The following is a 26,522-nucleotide window of genomic DNA, read 5'->3' on the forward strand; positions in this document are numbered from 1 at the left end:
GCCTCACTGTCTCTGATGCAGAGCACTCATCAGAGCCTTCCCCAGACTCCAGGACTGGCCCATGTTCCTCCCCAATCTCCTCACTGTCTGAGTCTGCCACCAGCTCCGCTGGCTGGCCACAACAGCTTCCGCGTGAGTGGCGGGCGGGCGGGCGTGTGTGCAGCTCCACTTGTGTGAGTGGCGGGTACACCTGCCACTTGTGCAAATGGAGCGGGCATGTACATGCTTGCCTGCCGCTCGTGCAAGTGGGGATACACATGTACATATGCTCGCCCACCACGTCCACAGTTGGGACTCCTGGATTAGTAAGCAGGATCTTCGCAAGAAGTCAAAAAGAATATAACATTAATTAGTCCAGACTGGAGTAAAAAAACAGAGGTTGGCAAGTTACCTTCCGTTTTGTCGGAAAAAATTGTCTTCAAAATCTCTCAATTTTTTTCTGATCCTCTTTTTATCTTCCCTGGCTTCTTGAAGCTGTTCCACAAGTTCACGCCTACAAAATGAAAGAAAAACAAGCAGCCCGATATTAAAAAGAGACAAAAGGCCAACAAGCATGAAAACAAGCCGGAAAAAGATACATTTCTCCCAAGAGTTGTGTGTATTTGTCAGAAAACAAGAAAGCGTCTGGCGTACTCTTTAAGCAATAAAATTTCTACTCCTCCAGAGTGAGAACATAGCAAAGGGCTTTATAGTTTAAGTCTATTAAATTGTCATATTGAAGCCTGTGGAATCTGAGACTTCAGTAGCACAAATCTCAATGTGATAATTCAGTTAACTCCCCCAATTCCATTCACAATTAGCTAATTTAACAAGTGCCTGCTGAGTTACATAAAGTTAATCATACTTGACTAAATGCAAACAATTTAAAACTGAATGAAATTCAGTTTACTTGAAATTCTATTCCATTCCATTCCATTCCATTCCATTCCATTCCATTCCATTCCATTCCATTCCATTCCATTGTTGCAACATTTCCCCTATATTGCTAAGTTTTCGGGGAAAAATGTCAGGCATCCCATTTTCTTGCTGCAACACACTAATAGTCAACCTTGAATAGGAAACAGGCTGATTTCAAGAAGTGCAAGAGCCACTCGTCCAATGCACATAAATTGTATTTCAGAGCTTTTTCAATTCTGCCCTCTGCATGAGATGTGAGCGTGGGAACTTCCACAAGGACAAGTCTACTCCCTCTTGAGGTAAAACTGAAATGGAAGCTTTGGCTGAGTGGTCAATAAACGGCAGGGATTTCACCACATGTCACTGTGAACGTTTAGTTAACATCTCAGCCAAACTAAAAAAAATAAAAATAAAAATCTATACCCAGAACATGAAGTTGATTACTAAAAATCTGACATACGTAGAAGCAGCATGAAGATTGGATAACCCCATGTCCTGGCTGCTTCTCGAAGGGTTCCTATCATCCACTGGAGAAATGAAACCATCAACATCATCTTCTAGTTGGTCCAAAAAGCTTCGTACGCCAAAGTCAGATTTTATTGTGACGGTTAAATCTGGTTTCACATTGCTGTCATCCTCAGATCCATCCTCTTCCTCCTGTGGAGAGATTTTGATTTCAATGGTTATTAGCTTCTGGGGCACGTTATCAAAATGGTTCACATTAAAAAAAAATGGACAGACCAATTACTTTCAAACATAGCATGTTTGAAAGGCCAGTCTATGTGTTGCAACCCTGTGAATGCTTCTTTATCTTGCTTTCTAAATATCCGCGATTGTGTGAACCAAGAAGAAAGCTGGCATATATAAATATACAACTAACATGGCTAAGATTTGCAAAGGAGCTAGTAGGCCGATATAGAGGACAGTGGGCATGGACGGGGGGTGGGGCTGGTGTCAGGGGTGGGTTCTAAATTTTTTTTACTACCGGTTCTGTGGGCGTGGCTTATTTTGTAGGCGTGGCTTGATGGTCATGTGACAATTATTTAGGATTTAGTACTAGTTAGAGGTACTAGTTTACCAGGCTTTTAACTGCTTGCAGAGCTGTACCGATCTACCCATTTATTTTTGCAGGCACTGATCTACTCATGTATTTTTGCAGGCACTGATTTACTCATGTATTTTTGCAGGCACTGATCTACTCATGTATTTTTGAAGGCACTGGTCTACTCATTTGTTTTCTTTTAACACTGATCAGCTGTAGGGCGGCCCTTTGAAGCCCCGCAGCAAGAGTTTAAACAGTTTTTTTCCCTCTAGCCATCAGCTGGGACTCAGGAGGCAGCAATAGATTGGGGGTGGGGCCAAATAAAAGGTAATAATAATGCGGTGGGTGGGTGGGTGGCGGGGGGGCAGAACTGGTTCGGTGACATCATATCGTTACCGCTACCGGCTTGGCAAAACCAGGCGGAACCCACCACTGGCTGGTGTGCTCTGGGGCAGGCGTCTCCAACCTTGGCAACTTTAAGCCTGGAGGACTTCAACTCCCAGAATTCCCCAGCCATCAAAGCAAAAAGAATTCTGGGAGTTGAAGTCTGCCAGGCTTAAAGTTGCCAAGGTTGGAGAACCCTGCTCTGGAGCATAGGGTCACGGAGAGTCGGGCACGACTTAGCGACTGAACAACAACAAAAACAATGCACTAACGTTGCCCAGACTTTTTCCCCCCATTCTAAAGTATGATGTTGTTAGTTGCGAAGTCGTGTCCGTCTAAAGTATGTACCAATGTTTTATTTTCTTTTGCCAGCTGGAATCCAGCAAGTGAAAAGACGACAGCACTTAAGACAGCACCAAAAATACACCTTCAGTTTGGGTTATCTGAACCTAGTATTTATATTGCGGCCACATTTAATTGTCAAATAATCTATTTCTAGGAACTGAACAATGCTATAAAGAAGGCAGATGTTACCATCCCTAAATAGCGCATAGGAGACCCATAAGACACAGGAAGTGTTTTAGGGAACTAGAATTTATTCATCTAGATTGGCATTGCCTATTCCAGTCTTCCCAATTTAGACACTCTCTGGTTGGATGAGAAGGAAGGACTCACTGGAGAAGAACCTAATGCTGGGAAAGACTGAGGGCAAAAGAAGAAGGAGACGACAGAGAACGAGATGGCTGGATGGTGTGAGCTTAAATGGACTCCAAAGGGTGGTAGAGGACAGGAAGGCCTGGAGGAACATTGTCCATGGGGTTGCGATGGGTCAGACATGACTTCGCAACTAACAACAACAACAACAACAGTAACTGATTGGATAGATTTTAATTCTTGTAAGTCTACACCCAGCATGTCCACTGTGGAAAATTCTGAAGGACCCAAATTTGGAGGACATCCATGTTGGAGAAGAATGGTTTACTGGCTGTCTTAGGACTTGGGCTATTTCTGCTGCTTTTAATCCTTTTAGCTGAAGATAAATCTGACACCTTGTATGAGCAAAGCAACTATTTTGCTGTTCATCAGGCTAGTTTTACCACTTACTGAATTGAATGTCTGGCATAAGAAGTGGAAGGTTCCTGAAACAGACAAATCTTGGTGTTTATGCCAAGTAACTTTTGCATTACACTGGTTTGTTTTATATCAGGAGGCATATTAGGCTGCCTCAGCCCCACTCCTACAAAAATGGGGAAGGGAAAGGACAACGTAACAATTTATACCATCTTATTGCCAGATATGTTCTTTTGCAGTGGGCAAATGTGGTTAGACAGAACTGCAAAGAGGTGTATTTCTTTCACTGGTAGTGAGTCGAGAAACAAAACATGAAGATTTAAAAAAGAAAATATATTAGAACCCCCATTCTTCCAGACAAACTTGGGTCTTGCACCAATTACATAGATTAAAAGTCTGGAGGAATTGTGAAATTGCAATATATCACTAAATAAAATAATTTTCTAAAGCAGACTGTATTAATTGATCTCTAGCTTCCATGGGTGGGATGAGTCCAGAAATTTAGGAACTAAGATACAAAACTGTTACAACTGAAGTACATTGTAAAAGCAGGAATTAGAATGTGGGCAAACAGAAAAACAGCTATTGATTTTGCTGCGAGGTCCTTGGTGCACTGATGATGTTACCTAGTTTGGTAATGTAATGTCTGCATGAAAACAACCCAGCTCAGAGAGCACCAAGGACCCCAAAGTTCAACCCTGAGCTGCAAATATTCTCTTCTATTGATTTTGCTTCCTGGAAACATGGAAATGAAGGAAGAGCATTATCCTCCTCCTCCACAGTGGAAGAGGAGAACTGATGTAAATTGAACAAATGAATTAATGTGGGAGGGGAGCGAGAAGTTTTGGTTTACCTTTATCTCCTTGAAGAAGGAAGCAGTTTCTCCTTCAATTATTGGCTGTAGCAAAGGACTTCTCCGCTTGCTAGAGGGAGAACCCTGCAAATAAATTTTCAAATAGGTTATGTTACAACCCATTCCTTTTCCATTTTATTCTAGGTTGGGGGTGTCAATCTGAAGGTTTGCGGGATGGATACGGCCCGTGGGGTGCTTAGATCTGGCCTGGGGCCCGCCCTAGAAACAGTGAAGGACCGCTCCGTGATGCCCCTGCCAGCAAAAATGGAGCCTGGGCAGGCCGCACGCAGCCTCCCCAAGCTCCGTTTTCGCTGGCAGAGGGCTGCAGGAGGTTGTCATGGCTGAAAACGGAGCCTCAATGAGTGACATAGAGCTGCCTCCCTGGCTCCTGAGGTCAAACACAACCCTGATGCAGCCCTCAATGAAATCGAGTTTGACGTCCCTGTTCTAGGCCATTCAATGCACAACAGAAAATGTTCCCCCTATCATGCTCTTCATACATTATACCATAAAAAGCCTTTCTTATGGTATACAACAACCTCATGGCAAAATGAAACATAAAAGAAAACAAGCCTAAGTTTGGAGGTTGGATGGTGGCAGAAGCTCCACAGATTCTCAGGGAATTTTCGAACAAGACAGGGCTTCTTTCTAATGGACCAACGTGATTTGAAAATCCAAATGGTTAATCTGGGATTGCTAATCAGTTAGGAGTTAGCTGTGTAATAATGGCAGAAAAAAAGAGAAAAACACAATTTTGAGGTACAACCAAATATATACATAATTTCTGAAGGACAGGAAGTAATCATTCTTTTCTATTTTGCTTTGTTAAAACCTGAGTTCTGTTACCAATTCTGAGAAGCTGACTTTCAAGTCTCTAAGAAATTGAAACTGGTTTCAGAGAAAGGTAACAAAAGCGTTCAGGGTACTATAAAGAAATACTTATGAAAAGAGATTGAAGCAGCTGCTTTCTTTAGCCTTGAGTACAGGACTGAAGGAGGATACGATTTCTTCAGATACTTGAAAGGGTATCATACAGGCATGTTTTCTCATTCCAGAGGGCAGGATCCCTCCAGAAACAATGGATTTAAATCAGTGGTGGGACTTGAATAACTTAACAACTGGTTCTCTGGCAGGGTAGGTGTGGCTGGTTGGTCATGTGACTGGGTGGGTGACATCACTCATCACACCCAGCCCCACCTCCCAGCCACTCGCCTCAAAGGCAGAGGTAGGATTCAGCCGGTTAGGGCTAATCCCACCACTGGCTGGCCCCACCCCCACCTGTTTTTTGGGTGGTTTTTAGGCTGTTTTTGGCCCAAAAACCAGCCTGAAAATGGCCCGGAAAACAGGCTGAAAAACAAGCTGGGCTGGGGCCAGCCAGAGGTGGGATTTGCTGATTCGCCGAACTGCGTGGAATCTTAATTACCGGTTCGCCTGAACCGGTGCGAACCGGCAGAAGCCCACCTCTGATTTAAATGACAGGAAAGGAGATTCTGGTTGAAGGTTTAAAAAGATTTCTAAAGTAAGAATAGTCTGATAGTAGAGCCAATTACCCAGACACATAGTGGGCTCCATTTTATTGTGGAAGCTCGAAAGTCAAGTCTCTGGAATCCTTCAATTTGGCTCCTTGCATTGGACAAAGGTTGTAGTCAGAGATTTAAGACTAATTGTAATTCTATGATACTGTTCTGAGATATTCATTCTTTCTTGGTGCTTATCAGACTTCCTGGCTCTCATTTTTAAATGCTTCTAATGAAAACAAAAAATAAATGGAAAGCTAGTGCATGGCAAAGCCAAGGCCCTTCTTTCAGCGTATGCAGTAGTTCTTGGAGACATTCTAAGGAAAAACAATGAGTTCTTTTGGGAAGCTTTCTTTGGAAGTATTCTCTCCTGCCCAGGTGGAAAAAAATATAGGTAAGAATGAATAGTGGGGAGAAATTTTACTACCATACTTTTCGAAGTATAAGACGCACTTTCTCCCCCCCCCAAAAAGAGGGTGGAAATGTTAGTGCGTCTTATACACCGAATATAGCCATTTTTGGTGTCCTGAAACCCTGCCCCACACGTCCTGTTTTCACCAAAAACAGGACACGCAGAGGGTTTGGGAGGCCTGCAGAGTGCTCCTGGGGACTGGGGAGGGGAAAAAACCGGACGCACGGAGACCAAAAACTATTTTTTGTTTTCCTCTTCGAAATCTTGGTGTGTCTTATATTCCGGTGCATCTTATAGTCCGAAAATACAATAGTTTGCTCTGCATAAAGGGGTGTTGATGTCCTTCCTGCCAGTATTTTATGTTCTTAAAATTCCAAACATGTGCTCAGCTTACGGTCCTAGATCATGCGACATAGTGAAAATAGAGCTTTAAGATTTTTTCACAAATAGGAGCTTTTGTTCCTTAAGACCTTGCAAAAATGAATGGGACTGCAGAACGCATGGGCCATTCATGGACCATTTGGAACTGACATCTTTTGATGGTTTATGTCTCACAAGTAGAAGAAACCAGCTTTGTGGACCGGGAGGGGGGGGGGGGGTTTACAGGGGATGGTTCTGTGTGAGTGGCGGGCAAGTGCATGTTTGCAGCTCATCTGTGCATAAATGGAGCGTGCATGCACTCTAATCGCTGCTCTTGTAAATGGGAATGCCTGTGCACGCTCACCCATTGCTTGTACAAGTGGGGATGCACACACACACTCGTCACTTCCACATCCCAGTTCTGAATGGCTCACAGCCTGATAATGGCCCACACCCTGGGGATTGGAGATCTCTGTTATAGGTGATAACCTGTAACCTGGTTATCCTGGTTAGGGAGCCTGGTTTAGCTCAACAGACAGAAGCACTGTAATTTAACACCAGCTGTCTGCAATTAAAGTAAGATCGAATCCCGCCAGGCTCAAGGTTGACTCAGCCTTCCATCCTTTCTAAGATAGGTAAATTGAGGACCCAGTTGTGGGGGCAATAAGCTGACTTTGTATAAATATACAAAAGTATGAAGGCTATTGCTTAATGCACTGTAAGCCACCCTGAGTCTCCGGAGAAGGGCGGCATATAAATCAAATTAAAAATTAAAAAAATAAAATAAATAACCTGGAAGAAACCATATCTCGTCCAATGAGTTCATTAGAACAGAATTCTGCTGCCAAGGGGGGGAGTGGTGCAGTGGCCTAGAGGTAGAGCTCTCGCCTAACGATCAGGAGGCTGTGAGTTTGATCCTAGGTAGAGGCAGATATTTCTCTCTCTGGGCACAATGAGAATATATTTGCTGAACAAAACTCTGCATTGGCGACAGGAAGGGCATCCGGCCAATAAACACTCTGCTAGCTCCATTCAGTTGCCCAGACTATACCCTGCAAGGGACTATGGGGTCATTAAAAGGATGATGAAATGCTGCTGCCAGGGCTGACTAGAGGTAGCTGCTAGGGAAACTTGTATTTCTTTTCATAGTGTGCAAGTATAAATATAAATATCTGGCTGTTACTACAGAGAAGATGTGGACTGTGAGCAACAGTGTTCTTTCTTGCCCTGCTTGTTAAGAAAATTCAAGTGCAACAATCAAAACATTAGGTTTACACTCACGATAATGGGAATAGAGTTTGCCCTTGAGAGGATCTGCTTGACCAAGCGGTATCTGTCGTAGAGGGGCTTCATAGTTTGCCGTTCGTGTTTTGTTACCTGAAAAGAAGAAAATTGCTTGAATCTTGGTGCTGGTGCAAGGTAGGTTTTGCTAAAGCTGACCATATTTGGGTATGGGTCACAAAAGTCTTGGAAGTTTCCAGATTTCAGCAAAGAGAACTCTTTACCGCTAGTGATCAATCACATTTTTACAGCACAGACTCTGTTTTCTAGAGAATGTCTTGTGAAGAAGAAGGATCATCTACTTTCTATTATCCCCTTTTGAAGGGTAGGGCTGGGCACAGGAGCTACTGATAAGGAATGCAATTGTACAACACAAACTTTAATGGCATTATAATAGTTCTTAGATACCTATTTCCTATAATCTTTCCTATTATCTCACCAGACTCCTTGTTTTCTACTGCTTGAGTATGTGATTGTTTGCCCTTATTAATATTTTCTATCCAATCAAAAAAGTTAACATCTAGGTATGCACGATATCCAATGTGGAATTTAAGTAAAATACAACTGCAACAATGCAGACTGTTACACTTTAAATTCTTGCATTTATCATCATCATAGTTATCAGTTTAAATGGAAATTTTTATCATTCAGATCTGTGGTTCTAAACTGTTTCATTTTTACCAGTCCCTTGAGAAGGAAACGTCTTTTCATCTTTCATGGTCTAAGCTGAAAGCCTGATCCGTACCTAACCAAATCACATCAGGTTTGGTACAGCAGTAAACAGGACAGGTAAACACTCCTGTCATGGAGCTGTCACTCAGGGAGCAGCAGAAAAAACAATCACTATCAGCCTGCCTTCCATAGACGACCTGTATACTGTACAGGTCAGAAGGAGGGCTAAGAAAATATCTACAGACCCCTCACATCTAAACCAGGAGTCGGCAACCTTAAACACTCAAAGAGCCACCAAGGTCCTAACTGAAAGCCCCCCGTTCAATTCTGGAGCCGAACCGAAGTCCGGTTCCCCCACCAGAGTCTCTTCCTAGTGCGGCATCCTTTTTCCTCTACCTGTCCTAACTGAAAGCCCTATCAATTGTGGAGCTGACCGGAAAACCTGTCCCTTGCCATAGAGTCTCTTCCTGGTGCGCCGTGCTTTTTCTCCCCATAACCGGAAACTCCTCTCAAAATTATGGCGGCAACAGGGAGCCAGAGGGATGAAAGAGCCACACATGGCTCCAGAGCCACGGGTTGCTGATCCCTGTCCTAGACATACTGTTTCAACTCCTCCCCTCAGAATGCTGCTACAAGGCATTGCAGGCCAAAATAACTACACACAAGGACAGTTTTTACCCCCTTGTGCCATCACTCTGCTGAACACCTAATCCTCACAATCTTATGTCTAAGTATATTTACCATGTTATATGGTTGTAGTATTATTATCCTTCTCATCTTCTCTACTACACCCTCTTATTGGTATCATATTATGATTACAAATGGAAGAGAATATATATACGTGTCCCAGGATGAAGTTGCAGGATCCAATCTGGGTCAGTCACCGGGACCAGAGGTTTCGTCTTCCAAGATTTCGGACTCGTGCTGAAGCCCATCTTCAAGGAACTTGTTTCTAGCAGAGTGTGTGCTGTTCTATGTGTGTTCTATAGTGCCTGTTGTATGTGGCTTTTTAGATGTTGATTGGGGTGTATTGATGGCTGGCTTTTAAGTCATTAGCTGTCCTTTGCTTGTGCTGCCCAGCTCTCGCCTTCTAAGTACTTGAATCAGCACTCCTGTTGACGAGGGGCCTTTTCCCCCAGGCTTCAATCATTTCCCTGGCTGTTTTTGCGCCCACTCGTCCAACAATCCTGGCAGCTGCAAAGTTGAATGTGTGTCCCTGTTCATAACAGTGATATTATGATTATTATTACTCTGCTGCTTTGCACATGATACCAAGCCAGTCATCAACATCACTGTTTTGCTACTTTTCTTTGTATATTTTAATGAACGGGGGACATGTTCTCACATTTAATAGCCAGACAACTGCATTTACCGAAATGCTGAGCCCATTTGATACAAAAATTACTATACTTACTGGTCTTCCATGGATGCTTTCATAATAGAGGAGGGATTTCTGAAGGGCCACTTTCTCTGATGCTATCTCATCTCGAGTCATATCCTGGGTAGAGGAAGGATAGACAAAAAGTAGAGGAATAGCGTTACACAGTATGTTGTTTGTACTGCCGTTTCTATCCTGGTGTTTTTTATTTGCTAATCGGTGGCTAACTTGAGTCTGTTTAAAACTGTTCCTTTATATCTGAACATCACCTGGAATTGCTGAATTAAATGAATTAAATGCAGTTAATCAATACATTAATCGATATGCCCAGAATTCTGCCTGGATTGGTGTTATTGGTAGTTTTTCTTTTTGGTTAGGTCTAAGGATGTGAACACAATTCGTTGAAAAACGTGGCTTCCTGACCAGGACTTTCAAGAAGGTCAAGAAAAGGATTCATTGGGTGGGTCAGTGAAAATAAGTAATAATATCTTGTAAGAATATTTTAGCTGGGTCTGAAAGCAACAATACATGATGGTCTTGAGACTTGGACCTAAAGGCTGCTGCCTTATTAATTCTTCTTGGTATATTGACAATTTCCTACACCATTAGATTTCGACTGCTTTCTTGAGAGATGGATTAGAGTGGGAGATACTTTAATAATATTAATGTTTGACGGATGGTTCTAGAAGGTGAGGTTGAGAAACTACAGTACTTGTCAAATCGAAATGCAAACATCAGAATGCTGCAATATCAAGTACTGAGTCTGGCAAGCAACATGGAAAAAAAACAGTCAATAAACAAGGCTTAATAGATGAAAAGTTGATGATGTTGCTTGGCTGTTCTTTTGCCCTAGACTGCAATGTTCATGTTTTTTAGAAGGACAGCATTCCCTTTCAAAGATTAGTCCTGCATCTCCAGTTATTTAGTGGTCTCTGTGGTATGAAATATCCACTGGACATCTACTGAGTAGAAAAATCAGTTATCCATTTATTTACTGGATTTATGTCACTATCCATCTCACATATATGACTTGGGACAGCTTACAATAAAAATTTAAGACACACACCACAAAAACCAAAAACATGCAGCTGTCTGGAATCGTGATCAATTTAAGATTACTCCTTTTAAAGACCGCTGGAAAACTAAGCAAGTAATTTAATAGTTCTGTTTTGAAATAATTAGGCATATGTGATCGTCCTTCACTAGTCTGAGACGCATTTCTGGGAAAAACTGAGACTGCTGATGCTGTTTTTAATTCCCCTTCATTGTTTATGATAAGAATAGCTGATGGCAGCCTTGAGGACATAGAGTGGTGACAGGACTTTATATACCAGCCTTGTCCTTTCCTTGCTGTGGGTTCAGCAAAAGGTAAGAGATTGTATTAAAGATTGGAAAGAAATTTGTAACTGCAGCAGTGACACTGCCTTCAACACATCAGTATTTGCAGTACAGCCAAGGTCATTTTCAATGTCTGGGAACAAAGCCTTAAGAGATCTGCCAAAGATCATCTTCCCACCCTTAATAAAATAATTGAGAGTGGTACAATCCCTGACACTGTGAAGTTGTCAAATATTTATTGTAGACCTTCCAAATAACCATTTATTCCATAACGCCTACAAGCAATCTATTTAGGTTATATTCAGCTTTTTTACAAAACCTTTTAAAGATGACAATGTTTAGGCTGAAAGCTTGAATCACAAATTAAGTGTAGAACAGCATAGTCCATTCCCGAAATGGAATCCAAATGTTCTTCTATGAACCTTCTGGGACAGGAAAAGGTTCACAGGGCTCCAAGCAAATGGATTTCAAGAACAGATGTTGCCCAAAACTCTATAGAAACTTTCTATTTTGGGCAAACTTCTGCCAGTTTTGGGAAATAAAAAGTAGAACACATTGGGACCATACCATAGTTTTGCATAAGCCTACTTATTAAGAGGGTGGGACATGGTGGCTCAGTGGGTAAGACACTGAGCTTGTCGATTGAAAGGTTGGCAGTTCAGCAGTTTGAATCCCTAGTGCCGCGTAACGGGGTGAGCTCCCGTTACTTGTCCCAGCTTCTGCCAACCTAGCAGTTCGAAAGCATGTAAAAAATGCCAGTAGAAAAATAGGGACCACCTTTGGTGGGAAGGTAACAGCATTTCGTGCACCTTTGGTGTTTAGTCATGCCAGCCACATGACCATGGAGACGTCTTCAGACAGCGCTGGCTCTTCAGCTTTGAAAGGGAGATGAGCACCGCCCCCTAGAGTCAGGAACAACTAGCACATATGTGCGAGGGGAACCTTTACCTATTTAGTGACCGAAGTTACATTGGCACTGAAAAAAGTGACTTATGCCCATTTTTCACACTTACAATCGTGTAGCATCTCCATGGTCACGTGTTCAAAATACAGCTGCTTGGCAACTGACTCATATTTATGACCGTTGCAAGTCCTGGGGTCATGTGATCACCTTTTTTGACTTTCTGACAGGGAAAGCCAGATTCACTTAAGTATGTTACTAATTTAACAATTGCAGTGATTCATTTACTGCACATGCCGGCCACATAACCTTGGAGACCTCTTCGGACAGCGCTGGCTCTTTGGCTTTGAAATGGAGATAAGCAATGCCCCCTAGAGTCGGGAATGACTAGCACATATGTGCGCGGGGAACCTTTACCTTTACCTTACTTATTAAGTTCACTTAATTTAGGCCTTTTGCAAACAACCGTATAGAAGAAATATTCTTCAAAGCCCTTTATTTACCCTCTCACACTAGAACTTTATACTATGCCATAAGGATACTAAAACAGCCTTAATATTCAAAATTGGCATGCTTTAATTAGCACCTCTATCATCTCTATATGCACACCACTTGCAGAGAAGATCTTAATAATGGTGTGGGATTTTTTAAATTATTTTTTTTCTTTCTATTTTCCTAAATTTACCTTAATATCCTCAGGTCGACTTGCTTCTGTCCTTTTCTCTTGGAGCTTCTTCTGCATGGATTCCAAAGTTGCCTCCACTGAAGGCTTCGATGATTTGTCAGAGACATCGTGTTTCTCCTCCTCTTTCTCCAGCTGAGAGCCAAAACTTTTGGGGAGTGTATTGCTACGTTGGCGTGTCATAGGAACCAGATCTTGTTCTGACATTTTCAGTTTTGATTCTAGTTTTAGAGAAAAAAAAAGTATTTTTATTTTTAATGACAAGCAACGGAAAGCAAGTTTCAAGCCAAAAGGAGGAGATGTTGCCAGGTTAATTCTCACCTTTTAGTTGCTTCCTAAACTTTGCAAGGTCATTTGTCCATTTCAGCACCTCGAGATTGGCTGCTTTGTCGCTGTGAGAGGGCTATCCCAGAGGAGGAAACAAATAGGAACAAAAGATTTTTGTGAACGAAGGAATTGAAATCAAGGCTTGTAATAAATGCATATTTATTTAATTTATTCCAGCACCTTTCAAAATTTCCCAAAACTTTGTGCCAATCTAGAGGAGGGTTTTCTTTAATATAATTAAGAAGTTCTGAGTGACATTTTAAAGCAGGGGTGGAGAATGATCGTCCTTTTATGACCTGTGGACTTAAACTCCCAGAATTTCTGAACCAGCCAAGCCGGCTCAGGAATTCTGGGAGTTTAAGTCCACAGGTCATAAAAGGGCCATAGTTTCCCACCTCTGTTAAATGTATATAATAGTATTTTAAAAACAAATGACATTCTTTGCTTTGTGCACTCTCTAAAACTTGTAAATAAAACAGACAGGTGTCTATTGCACATAAAATTTTTAAGTCACCAGATGAGATTAACAGCTTCATCAAATACATATTTTATTTAGATATGCATTACTTGCTCAGCTTTAGTGGGCTTTTTTTCCAATGGGTTAAAAAAAGGGATGGCTAATTAATAATGAAAAAACCTAGTCAGTGGTTTCCTCTGCTAGATAATCAGCTAAATGATTGTACTGTTTAACAATTCAACCTCTACTGATGTTCAGGTAAATCACATTTGGGTAATTGGGAAAGAAATTAAAATCTGAAAAGTGCTGTTTGATTGAAGGAAAAGTTTTCGTCAACTTACTCTATACTTTCTCTCCTCCTCAAATTTATCTTCGTACCGCCTGATCTTTTTCTTCAGTCCTTGAATCCTCCGAGTCAACTGTGCTGGTGTCAAATCTTCACTGTCATCTTCGTAAGATCCCAAAGAAGAACTTCTTCGCCTAGAATGAAAGTCATGCCGTTAAGGTTCAATTAATTTGTGCACATACAGTGACATGAAAAGAGGATCCTGTAAAAAGAAAATGTTAACTGCTGTCATATGCTCCTTTACACGGAATTATATATATACTCCTCCAGAGTTCCCCACAGAAATGCAAAGGGTAGAATTTCAAAACAAGTCATTGATTGCATGAAAATGCATAATGCAAAAATATTTAAATGACGACTGAATAGAAAACCACAGGGTCAGAGGGATGAACATGAAGATACAAATCAGAATATAGAACCAAGGCTGTTTATTGGGTAGAAACTGGATGTTTGATTCCAGATGGCCTGTGTTTGCCTCCTTTGATATCGCTATACTATTAAATTTTGTTCCATGCCTTAAGACTGAGATTAACTGTCAAGATGGCATCTGAGATCATAGATTTAACAATATATTGTGTAAGATTACCAATTATATTCTTTGCCTTTAAAACCTAGCTTATATGCACAGCAAAATAAAATGCTACAATCATGAAATGGGATACAGTATTCCATGTTGGTGGAGAAATAGTTTCAACCGCCATCACCTGAAAAACATTTTCTGAACAAAATCCCATTTTTGCAGTTCCTCTTTTCTCCCCTGCTGGATGTTATATTTACATTAATTAAACATTACCAAATGTGGAGCTACCCTTCTTTTTCCTTCCACAACCTGAGCTAGAGCAAAATATGAAGAAACGTGGGAGATCTTTGAAATAAAACCAACAAGGACAGTCTCTCCTCTAAATCACAGAGAACTCTGAATTGCAGACAGAGTCTATCATACTGAGCATCTGCTAAAAAATGGAATAACGGCACAACGGGAAGGAGTCTAGGCTCAGTTGGAAATAAATGGGTGGCTGGAATTCTGGAGCAGTTCGGTAAGGAAAGTGAAGTCCTACCCAAGTAATTCCCCAAAGCACCTGAGGGTAGAACAAGAACCAATGGGTGGAAACTAATCAAGGACAGAAGCAACTTAGAACTAACGAGACATTTCCTGATAGTTAGAACAATTAATAAGTGTAACAACTTGCCTGCAGAAGTTGTGAATGCTCCAACACTGGAAGTTTTTAAGAAGATGTTGGATAACCATTTGTCACTTCAGACATTTGTCTGAAGTGGTGTAGGGTTTCCTGCCTGGGCAGGGGGTTGGACTAGAAGACCTCCAAGGTCCCTTCCAACTCTATTATTCTATTCTATTCTATTCTATTCTATTCTATTCTATTCTATTCTATTCTATTCTATTCTATTCTATTCTATTCTATTCTATTCTATTCTATTCTATTCTATTCTTATTCTTATTCTTATTCTTATTCTTATGACCAGCCAACCTACCTCATGAATGAATGAGAATTGGGTGGGGAAGGAGGCACTTCTGTGTCATCCAAGTACTGCTGACTTTGCCCATAGTTATAAAAGCGAGGGGACAGCATTGGGTCACTGTCTTCATCCAGAAGCTGCTGAATGAGGCGTCCAGCCTGAGGGGAAAGGCGAGCTTCATCGGAATCTACGTCATTACGCTGCCAGGAGGAAAAAGCAGGGACAGGTTCTGGAAAACAGAGGAGAGGAACAACAATGGGGAGCTTGGTCTGCAATTGTGTTTAGTTTGACTATAAATACTCAGTGTCTCTTAAGTCTCTAGCTCAGGGCTTCCAAACTTGGCAACTTTTAAGACTTGTGGACTTCAAATCCCAGAATTCCTCAGCCACAGCTGGCTGAGGAATTCTGAGAGTTGAAGTCCACAAGTCTCAAAATTGCCAGGTTTGGAGACCCCTGCTCTAGCTACTGCACATAATTAAACTTTTCATACAGTAGAAATCACAATCCTTAAAATCCAGCAAGCAAACTAAGGAAACGATGGAAAAAACCATAGCACAATAGACAATATAAAACAAGTCATTAAGAATTCAAAATATCTTGCAGGTTGTGTCCTAGTGACCCCCAAAGGAAGGTAAAAATCTTCATTTGCAAAGCCCACTTACCATCAAATAATAGATGGAAAAATATTTATTGATTTCCTTAATACTAGCAAGGTTTAGATAACTCTTCTATTTGAGCCACAGATTACTTGGAGAAAAGTTAACATCTTTTTTTTTCTTCAGATAAATAAAGTCATACTTCTAAAATGCTTGAAAGAGCAATTGTAACAAAGGATCCTCACTAAAAAGATATGAGGATTACTTTTCTAAATGAGTGTCCCAAAGCTGGAGGACAGCTGTTTCAGAGCAAATCTCTGGCTTTAGATTGAAGGAAGATATTCTACCGATGACCTTAAGGTAAGCACACGGCAGGTGTTGAATTAGTTATGAAGGTTAAACTCTGCAGAGGTCAAACTTAATACAGTAATTTGAATTGGCCCAGAAACACACTGGAAACAAATAAATGCAAGAAAGCTTGTATCATAATATTAGTGCCTATTAAGTTCTTAATTTCACTCCAATAGTCTTATTAACTACTATCCATTAATGTAAATTGGGTGTTACTTGTTAGTTCTGGATCCTTGGTAGAATTAGAAATAAAGGGACATCGTCTAAGTCCAAGAAGTAGATTATTTTCAAGGGCAGCAAACAAACTGCAGATAATTTGGCGGCTATGATATTTTATGTTCACTTCGCAACCCCTGTGCCCTTTCGCTACATTTTCAAAATTCAGAATATATCTGCTTCTAAACAGACTTGCGAGCACTATATTTGGCCAGAGAGAAGGCATTTAACATGAACCATTTTTATAACTGCTGAAATTTCTGCCCTTCAGAAGTCAAAAGAATGTTTATGAACTTACAGAGCATTCCCGTGGGATATACTAGGATTTAAGAGGGTCTGGAAGGAAATACTATTTTGGATTCTCCCACAGCATGTTCTCACCATTTTGCAATATTGTACTGCCAAATCTACTCCTTCATAAAGCAACTTCCAGAACAGAAACCACTTCCAAAAACACCAGGACCTGGTCCTTCTTTGCTTTAGCTTTCTTGCCCAACATTTTTTAGATTTTAGATACTAACATTGATATGATGTGAGATTTGATAATCTCTAGTGTAATCTAGTTGGCTATTTTTTAAAAACCAAAATTATTCTATTTTGGGATTTTGCAGATGCTATCCGAAGACTTGTGTGTCATAGTGCCTGCAGATGTTGCATTGTGGACTCCTGGCTTAAGGTGCTCCTCCAAAAACCTGTGATGATGTAATGAGCCACATAAATGAAAGGCTTGGGAATTTCTTTTTAAAAGAAAGCAAGAAACAATCACTCTATAGTTTCTGAATGGATACAGGTGCAAAATCTGTAATTATAATTATATATAATAATTAAAAGCATAATTTGTGGCAGCAAAAGACCTCTGTATGAATTAAGTCCTTCGTTTAGTCTGAAGAAATGTTTAAAAAAGGGGTTAGAAAAATACACGGTTTAGAAAAGCAGACAAAGATCTGGGAAGACCAATAGCCTTCTATTTGTCAATATGCAATATAAAACATTTTTATATTTTAATTTTTAAGAATCTATAGGAATACTAAAAGACTCCTCAAATTGTTGGGACCACTAACGTTTTGGCCTTGTATGGGTCTTTCTACACCCTCTACCTTATGGAGAGGCCAGTCATACCTCTTGTTCTGTTTAACTCTTCTTCTTTCTATTGTGACATCATCAAATCTTATTCTACTATTCTGCATCTGTAACTAAGCTCTGGTTACTTTCAAATGACCAGGTAAGAGAATTTATCCAACATCAATATCTTTCCCTTTTCGATTGCTTTTATAAATTACAAGCTATAACTATTCAGATTCAGCTCATCCCATGTTTACTTAACCGAACTTAATTTCAAAGTACTATCAGAAAATAATAATTATCTCAATTCTGCCATTTCGCTTAATTGAACAAATTTAAAGTTCAGGCTATAAGGGAGATGAGAGCGTAGGAAAATGAGAATGGAAAGTTAGGGAGAACAGCATTTTGGAAGAAACCGAAAGAAATCTTCATGCTTTGTGATAATTCCCATTGCATCCTACAAGAAGTCTTATTTACAAATTTACAGTTTACTAAGCTGGCCTGCATGCTCCTATTTAGCACACTGGATTAATTGGTTTACAATTTGTGGCTCTGTGATTCCAAATAAGAATTATGGAGGCAACGATGAAAATTTCCCAATAAATAAATTAGAAATAAAGAACTGCTGTAAAAGCTCTTTCTAGAAGGAGGGAAAGCATATGAAAGTGCTTACTTCTGATCATGCATAAGCCAGCAACCAAACCTTACATTCTTAAAACTCATTCCAAAATCACTGCCAACTTTCTCTTATAAGATTACTGGTGTTTTGGCCTACATATTCATAAAAATCTAGGAATAAGTAGACATTTTCCAGATCCATACCAATATAACATGATAATATTGCCCCACAAATAAAACTTTCTTAATGAAAAAAAAAATCAGCATGTCAAGAATGATCAGCCAGGTCTACTTTAATGCAGGGAGTTATGCTGTCAAGTGTCCATATTTCTTCTTACAACCTCAAGTTGCCTTGTTTTGTGACCTGCCAACCCCCTGCTCAAGCAGGATACCCTACACTATTTCAGAAAAATACCATTGTTCAATTTTTATGGACGGTTAAACCACCCTAAAATACTTACTGCCAATGACCTTGTGTATCATTTTAATACCCCATCAGGAATAGAACTGAGTCAGATGGCTATCAAAAGTAAGATATTAATTAAAATTTGGGAGGAGGCTCAATAGTTTGCCATAATAGTTATGTTCCATCTATGCTCAACTGCAATATCCTTTTTTCCCTAGATTTTGAGTTGGCATTCCGCAAACAAAGAACCATTATGTCTCAAAGATTCCATAGATCCAGTATTTCCTCATTTCTCTTTCCTACATGAGGGAGACACAAGGCTTTTGGGCAAAAGCATGAAATTGACAATATTGAGGAAGAAGGGAAGATAGTGGACATCTTCCATGAAAATAAGTCAATGCACAAGTGGGGAAGAATTTGATCTGGATGAATTTATTCTTAAAAAGTACAGAGTAGAGGATTTGGGCAATACGTTATAACTGTGAAAAAGGGATTAAAAAAATTAGCGAATTATGTAAACTTCCTGTTCAAGCAACTGATCTTCAAGTACCAGATGCTTGTAGATATCATTAATGGTGGTTGATTCCACAAAGCTCTACTTCAGAGTTTGCGGGAGATATCTGTTTGTCACATACAGATTGAACCAGGGGTGAAATCCAGCAGGTTCTAACAGGTTCTGGAGAACCGGTAGCAGAAATTTTGAGTAGTTCAGAGAACTGGTAAATACCACCTCTGGCTGGCCCCCGAGTGGGGTGGGAATGGAAATTTTGCAATATCCTTCCCCCAGGAGGGGTGGGAATGGAGATTTTGCAATATCCTTTCCCTGCCACGCCCACCAAGCCACGCCCACAAAACCGGTAAGGAAAATTTTTGAATTTTACCCCTGGATTGAACTTTTTCTAAATATGATCCAACAGGGTAATGTTTAGTTGTTTACTCTTATAAAATATGCCAGCAGAGGCAAGCCAAATAAATCATTCTTATCATTTCTTCTACTCAAACATGACCAGAAATTTTGTTTTACCTCATTTATTTTGAGTGAGGAAGCACTTTCTTTAGGGGCAAACATATTTAAATTAGAACACGAGAAATATAATTCACTAAATAACATACCATGTTTTCCCGAAAATAAGACCCTGTTTTATATTTTTTTGAACCCTGAAATAAGCGCTTCGCCTTATTGCCATGCACTCAAAAGCGTAATTGGGGTTATTATCAGGGGATGTCTTATTTTGGGGGAAACAGGGTATTTAGAATGAAAATAACAGCAAAAATAATTCCAGCTTACAGAATAAAGATGGGGATTTATTGATTTAAAAATAAAGTAGGACATCGTGTTCTTTAAGTCCCATTTAATTTCAGTCAAGGGAAAATAAAATTTGAAGGAAGGGTAGTTTTTTAGAATTGAGATATCACAGAGAAGGCCCCGTTTCTTGAGATCACTAACGTAATAAATCTTTCTAGTAAGCATATTAGCAATGCACAAACATCACCACTACTTCTTAAAAACAAAAACAACCCCCAACCCTTATAGAGCAATTCTTTTTTGTTTATTTATAAGAACAAATAACTGGAGAAAAATGGAGAGGATTTCATACCTCATGATTGTAAAAACAAAACAAAACAAAACAAAATTCTGCTGAAAAGTTAGATAGCATGTGTTCATGCCATCTGCTATTCATTCTTATATAGCGCCATGTAGGTGGTTATTAGAGTGTTAACTTCTGCAATCAAAATGTTCCAGAAAGTGTCAATATTAACAGTGTTGAAGGCATTAAGAGCATGTGAGGTAATACAGCACAAATTCAGAGGACCGAAAAATTTCCTGTCAATTAAGAAAACTATGTCACTGATCACAAGTCCTCCTCTTGGGTATATTTAATTTGTGAAAAACTAAAATATTACACACAGATATGACATCTGTGTCATAAAATGCCTCAAAGATATAACAAATCATACTGCTGGCATAAATTAAAGCTAACAAAGCATACCTAGCATAAATTAAAACCAGCATACAAAAGAGAGAAAAATGGTAAAATAGTTTGGGTCAAGTATTGATTTTATATTTTTCGAGAACATCTATGTCTACTTCCAAACTTCCCTAATGTTGTAATTCCTTAGAATGAAGAACTTTGGAAAATATTTGTAGGAAGATTAAAAATGGATATTATGATAGCATTCTTCAAGTATATGAAGAATTGTCATAAGAAAAAGGCCTTAATCTTAATCATCCCAAAAAGTAAGGCACATTATAATGGAAGTTAAAGGAGAGTTTCAATGGCCACAAAACAGAACAGAAAATTGTCTCTAGGGACATTCACAATCTGTGTTGTGACCTGCCAAATATTCTCATTTGATTGTATGAGGATAGTGCTGGAATTTGATCTCCTTAACTTTCATCTAAAAAAAGTAAAAAGCGCTACACAATTCTATAAGATAAGGTAAAAGTTTCCCCGCACATGTGTGCTAGTCATTTCCAGCTCTAGGGATGGTGCTCATCTCTGTTTCTAAGCCGAAGAGCCAGCGCTGTCCGAAGACGTCTCCGTGTTCATGTGGCTGGCATGACTCAATGCCAAAGGTGCACGGAGCGCTGTTACTTTCCCACCAAAGTGGTCCCTTTTTTTCTACTTGCATTTTTTTAAAGAGCTTTTGAACTGCTAGGCTGGCAGAAGCTGGGACAAGTAACGGAAGCTCACCCCGTTACGCAGAGCTAGGGATTCGAACTGCCGACTTTCTGATTGACAAGCTCAGCGTCTTAACCACTGAGCCACCACATCCCTACACAATTCTATACTCTACATTAAACAAAATTTTCAGCGAGTATCAATAATTACTTACTAAATTTCCATTTTTACTTCTTTGAATTCAGAGAGTGTCTAAAATAGAGTATTAATTCAGTAGAAAATGAGCAAACATACATGTAGAATATTCACATTGCTGGTCTAAGCCAATATATCTCAACCCCAGCAACTTTCAGATTCCCAGAATTTAAGTGTACACATCTTAAAGTTGCTGAGGTTGACGACTAGCCTAGGTAATGCTATTCCAACTCTCTGTTCAATTATCCATGATTCAGATTAGGGACAATCCATACTACTGCTTAGTTTGTGAGACAAGACAAGGAATACGTGCGGCTAAATCAAATACTTCTAAATCTCTTCACCTACCTAACAACTAAATCATGAGTATCATGATTTGTCAATCCACGGTTCATGATTAGAAAATAGTCAGATGAGATTATGCCACCTCTAATGTTCACTGACCTCTCTTTCCACATGATTTTGTTCTATTTTATTATTTATTTATTTATTTATACATCATATTCAGAAACTGGCCTTCTTCCTGAAAAAGCGACTCTGGGTAGTATATAAATTCTATCATCAATATCCCAAACAATTAGCGGTACATTTCAGAAGTAAGCTGTATTCTTTGCTCTCACTTCTAATATGCCCTAAAGTGGAATTTGCATCAAGTAATGCAAGAGATTAAGAGAACAATCATCCATTCTGTAGTCTTCCCAAATTCTTCAAAAAATAAGAAAAAAAAAATTCTCATGTCATCCCTGACTGCTAAAACCACAGGGAAAGAATGCAACTATCAAACTGTAAAAAGAAAGTTGTATCATCTGGTATATTCCCATTACAAATATCCACAGCAGCTGATGGGGCAGGTTTGCATATCAGCTAGTCTATTTGAGCCTGCTTTAGAATTCTGAACTGATACAAAAATAGCATGTGGACACAACTTGGCATCAATTCCAAAAGGCTTTGGTCCAGATAGACAGATACATTGAACATTTCCATAGAGTCACAGAATGTAAGAGTTGGAAGGGATCACGTAAATCATCCAACCCTCTACCCTTGCTAGCTAGGGAATTCTGGGAGCTGAAGTCCACTCATCTTCAAGTTGTCAAAGTTGAGATACATGGCTCTTCCTAGTGAAAGGAACTGCTATTAACGAACAAACTTTTCAGTTCCGCCCCCAAATACCAAAATCCAAAAATGCAGTAATAAAATGTCCGTAAGCACTTGGAAAAAAAAAAAAAAAAGGAGGGGGGGGCACTAGGTTCTCTAAAGAACCAAAATGTGTGATAGCAATGTTCTTCCAATGTTTCCAGTCACTGTTTTCAGTAGCATGACTTAAAGCACTCTGTGCCTTTTAAATTAGTGGATACCAACAAAACAGTTTGCTAGGGGAAAAAACACACTAATACTATATTCCTTTCCTTGTAAAGATAATGTAAACAAATGAAAGTAATTCTATTCCCCCTTATTCAACAGCAGACAATAAAAGTATGTATTTGTTTATGCAATCAGAGTTAGAACTGCTAATGCTAAATATCTCTGCCTTGCTACACAGAAAAAGAAATCAGAATATTGGTTACACCCATTTACCTTGGGTGAATCAATGATTTTAAGATCCTTAAAAAATGGTGGGGCGAATTCTCTTAACTGAACCTTATTATACATGGGAATAGATTTTTAAAAACTAGACAGTTAAGCAGGAATACAAAAAATACCAATTTAAGCAAGCTATCATTCCCTCAGACAATACATGTGTATTATCTGAACCTAGGGACAAATATGCTCCCCATAGAAGGACTCAGGGATTTATTAAGGTATCTTTTAGCTGATTTGCCAGAAGGGAGACCTTTAAACTGCAAAATGTTAGCAATCAACTGAACATGACAAAAACATTTCTTTTTCTTATGTTCCTGAAAAGAATGTCCAATGGCATCTTTTGCACCATAAGTTCAGCTCTTGCATTCAAACAGTTTATTAGTTTCCACAGATTAACTTTCCCCAGATCAGTATTCTTCTTCACACGAGCAACTCAACAGGCATGTGGACTGAGAAGCTACTGCTGAAGACATCTGAACGGTAACAGGCTGGGGAAAACTGTCACTTATCATCCCAGAAACAAGAGGGAAAGTCAAAGACAGAAGTAAAACATGCAGTCCTGCTGAAATAAGAACTGTCTCATTCATGCTCAACAAGCAATCCTACCTTCCCAGTTGTCACTGCACAAGGTTGACAGGTCCAGACGAGGCACTTCTGATAGGAAAGTGTCTTCCTGGCCATCTATTTCTTGGTTCCTCTGTAATTTGACTTCAGGAACGCCGGGATGTTCCTGGATCTTCATACTTGAGCTCTGCAACACATCCCCCCAAAGAACAAAAACTTTTTTGCAAAATTCAGAAAAAAACAGGAAGTACAGATGTAAATAATCACACATGCACAAAAACCAGCCCTTTTCCTTTCTATTAGACAAACTGAAAAATGGGAGCCTTTTAGTATCCGGTCTTTTTCCCCAATTACTCCCTTCAATGCTCATGGATCACTTACACTAGTTAAAAAATAAAAAAAAATAAAACTTTTTGAAACAGAATAAGGAGCTCAGAAGTTGCTTCTCTCCAAGTAACTAAGCGATTGGTAGAGTTTATACTTGAACGGCTTGAAAAGGCAAAGCAATGAGAACAAAGACTGCATTTTCCCTTAAAGTTCTGACTTCCCCCCCCAAAAATGCATCACCTAAGAGGCTGCTGTTGCTAAGGCTACAGCGTGCGACAAAATCTCTCTTGGAAATTGAGGATACTCCTGTCTTCCTTCTTCCCTGGAGGAAGAGGAGTTTTCTTGCTGCAGACGGCAGCAGAATGGAAGGTACGCAAAGGCTCTCCAGCAAGCTGTGCTGCGGTATAGCTCTCCGAATGAATGCCAGCAGAGTTGGTCTGGCTTGGCTTGCACGTCCTTGGCTTCCTGTGGTTGTTTTCTAGTTGGGTGTGGGGAAAGCAGGCCTATTTATGGAGGAGCTCTGGGATATTACAAGCCGCTGTTGCGCAAACTGAAATCATAACGGGCTTTTGGCATTTAATAACTGGAAGGGGTAGGAGCCTGCAGAGTAAGCCACAGACCAGGAATGCTTTCCGTTCCAACAAATCTTCATCACTCTCTTACACTCTCTCTCAATCCCCAAGCTAAAAACTGCTGAGGAGATGATTTATAATGTACACTTGAAGAAAGAAACGAAAGCGTTTTGCACCATGCCCACTCACCAGATACCTGATATGTCCTGTGTGTCTGGACAGATTAAACCCTCTGCCCGCTTGTTCCTGGCTTTGTACACTTATCCTGTCTGACTTTATGTTTTGGGCACCAGAGCACGCGGTTTTCATTTGCAAAATGCAGAGAAATTTAATGCAAAGGGAGTATCAGAGGAACGTGCCTGATGTAGGTGTACATATAAGGTCTTTACTTGTAACTTGGGGAGAAAAGAGACAGGGAAGGAAAAACGGCAAGAGAGACTTAAGAGACTCCTGAAATACAATTAGAAAGGGCAGAAATACTAGGGGAAGAGTTAAAAGCAAGTTAACAGACACTATTGTAAAAACATGAACGGCTCACAAAGGTACCAGCCGATTTTTAACTCTGATTTCTTTCTTTAGAACAGTCAGAATCTATTCGTGCATCTGAAACTCTGTGTAACTCCCTGCAGTTCTTTTTTTCCAGTATCTGCAGTGGGAACTGTTAAAATTAATCCGCTCTGGAATTTGCCAATATGCTGAATTAAAAGGATGGTGGGAAATAAACTGCACTTTGCTCTGTTGATTGTAATGCAAATAATCAGCGCTGCTTTCAGATGGTTGCCTGGAAGTTCAAAAGCAAACAAAAACCAACAAATCTTGAGTAGCACAATTCTATATATATTTATTCAGCCGCTTTATGCTCCCTCGTCTATATATTTAGAAATGCAGCCTAAGTATAAAATCTTGTCCACCCATAGGGTTAGGGGTAAGGTTTCAGGACGTTGAAATAAAATCTAGATTTCACGTTAGACCCATAAAACTACACACGTTTAAAAAGGTTGCCAGAGAAGTTCAGCCGCCAGGAAAGTGACATACAATCAAACCACAGACGTTCTAGAAATCTAAGGAATAATATATTTGTACTGCAGGCTTCATTCTGCCAAACCAGCTCCAAGAAAAGAGATGAGAGAACAGATTCCACCCAGTATCCAAAATAGTCCCATTTTCTTTAGGGAAAACATATTCCAATCTCAAATTTCAAAGTCAACATCCTCACAAACAACATAGCATTTCTTCTGTCTACACTTGTTCTGATAGGCACACATTGCACCATTAACCACAATTTATTCAATGACCACACTTGGCTGAATTGTTATGATATAATAAACAAAACCTTAAGAACAAAGACTCCTGCTTTGTTGGATGAAGCCAATCACCCACCTGGTCCATTGGAAGCCCAGAAACAAACAGGATGGCCTCTGTTTTCATACTGCTCACTAGAAGCTTGTGTTTAAAGAATGTTGCCTATAACTCAGATGGAGTATTCAGTTATCAATAATCAGCCAATTCAAACTGTTAGTTATCATCACCTCTGATAACATATGATTTTGAGTTTTGCAAAAACCAAAAGCCACAAAAGCCACACTATCTTAGAGGATTCTCACCATAATTCAGTAAACACCACCTAGGGAAAGCTATCACCTCTAGAAAGAAAGTAAAAGAACAGAAATAGGGAAGGCAAAGTTTTTATTGTGCAACCAACTTTCACCATTCACAGAATGTTACAGGGAACTAAAAGATGTTGTGTTCCAAAAAAACTAAAAAAAAAGATGCAGGAGAAACAGAGAAATCAACTGCTAGGACATTATTTGAAGGGACTAACGATCAAGTTTGCTAGAAGTAAAAGGAAGGAATATAAAATTGGTTTACTTGACCAAGATTAAAATACATATGTTAACCTTTAATGGACTTTTCATCACATCAGGACTGAAATTACAATGCTTTATGATCCAATTGTCCTTCTCATCCTCTACGTAGTATCCCATTTTGGGCTCCTGGATTGCCCCATTTTCTTCT

The 26,522-nt window shown here is 39.8% G+C and overlaps 1 protein-coding gene across 6 annotated transcripts in view; it reads right to left on the minus strand.

Moving 5' to 3' along the window:
- The window catches only part of FAM13A (family with sequence similarity 13 member A), a 150,938-nt gene that overhangs the window by 3,049 nt on the left and 121,367 nt on the right, over window positions 1–26,522 (minus strand). For all 6 annotated transcript variants that reach the window (XM_087875130.1, XM_060686961.2, XM_060686962.2 and 3 more), the window contains 10 exons: window positions 23,650–23,794; window positions 15,410–15,623; window positions 13,914–14,052; window positions 13,110–13,191; window positions 12,792–13,009; window positions 9,904–9,987; window positions 7,818–7,913; window positions 4,248–4,331; window positions 1,358–1,554; window positions 392–493 (listed from right to left, as the gene is read on the minus strand). In XM_087875130.1, the coding sequence (XP_087731256.1) occupies window positions 392–493; window positions 1,358–1,554; window positions 4,248–4,331; window positions 7,818–7,913; window positions 9,904–9,987; window positions 12,792–13,009; window positions 13,110–13,191; window positions 13,914–14,052; window positions 15,410–15,623; window positions 23,650–23,794 (1,361 nt within the window). The remainder of the gene's footprint in view (window positions 1–391; window positions 494–1,357; window positions 1,555–4,247; window positions 4,332–7,817; window positions 7,914–9,903; window positions 9,988–12,791; window positions 13,010–13,109; window positions 13,192–13,913; window positions 14,053–15,409; window positions 15,624–23,649; window positions 23,795–26,522) is intronic.

Source organism: Pantherophis guttatus, chromosome 8 (genome assembly GCF_059756535.1).
Source record: "Pantherophis guttatus breed Tessera chromosome 8, ASM5975653v1, whole genome shotgun sequence".
NCBI classification, from domain to species: Eukaryota; Metazoa; Chordata; class Lepidosauria; order Squamata; family Colubridae; genus Pantherophis; species Pantherophis guttatus.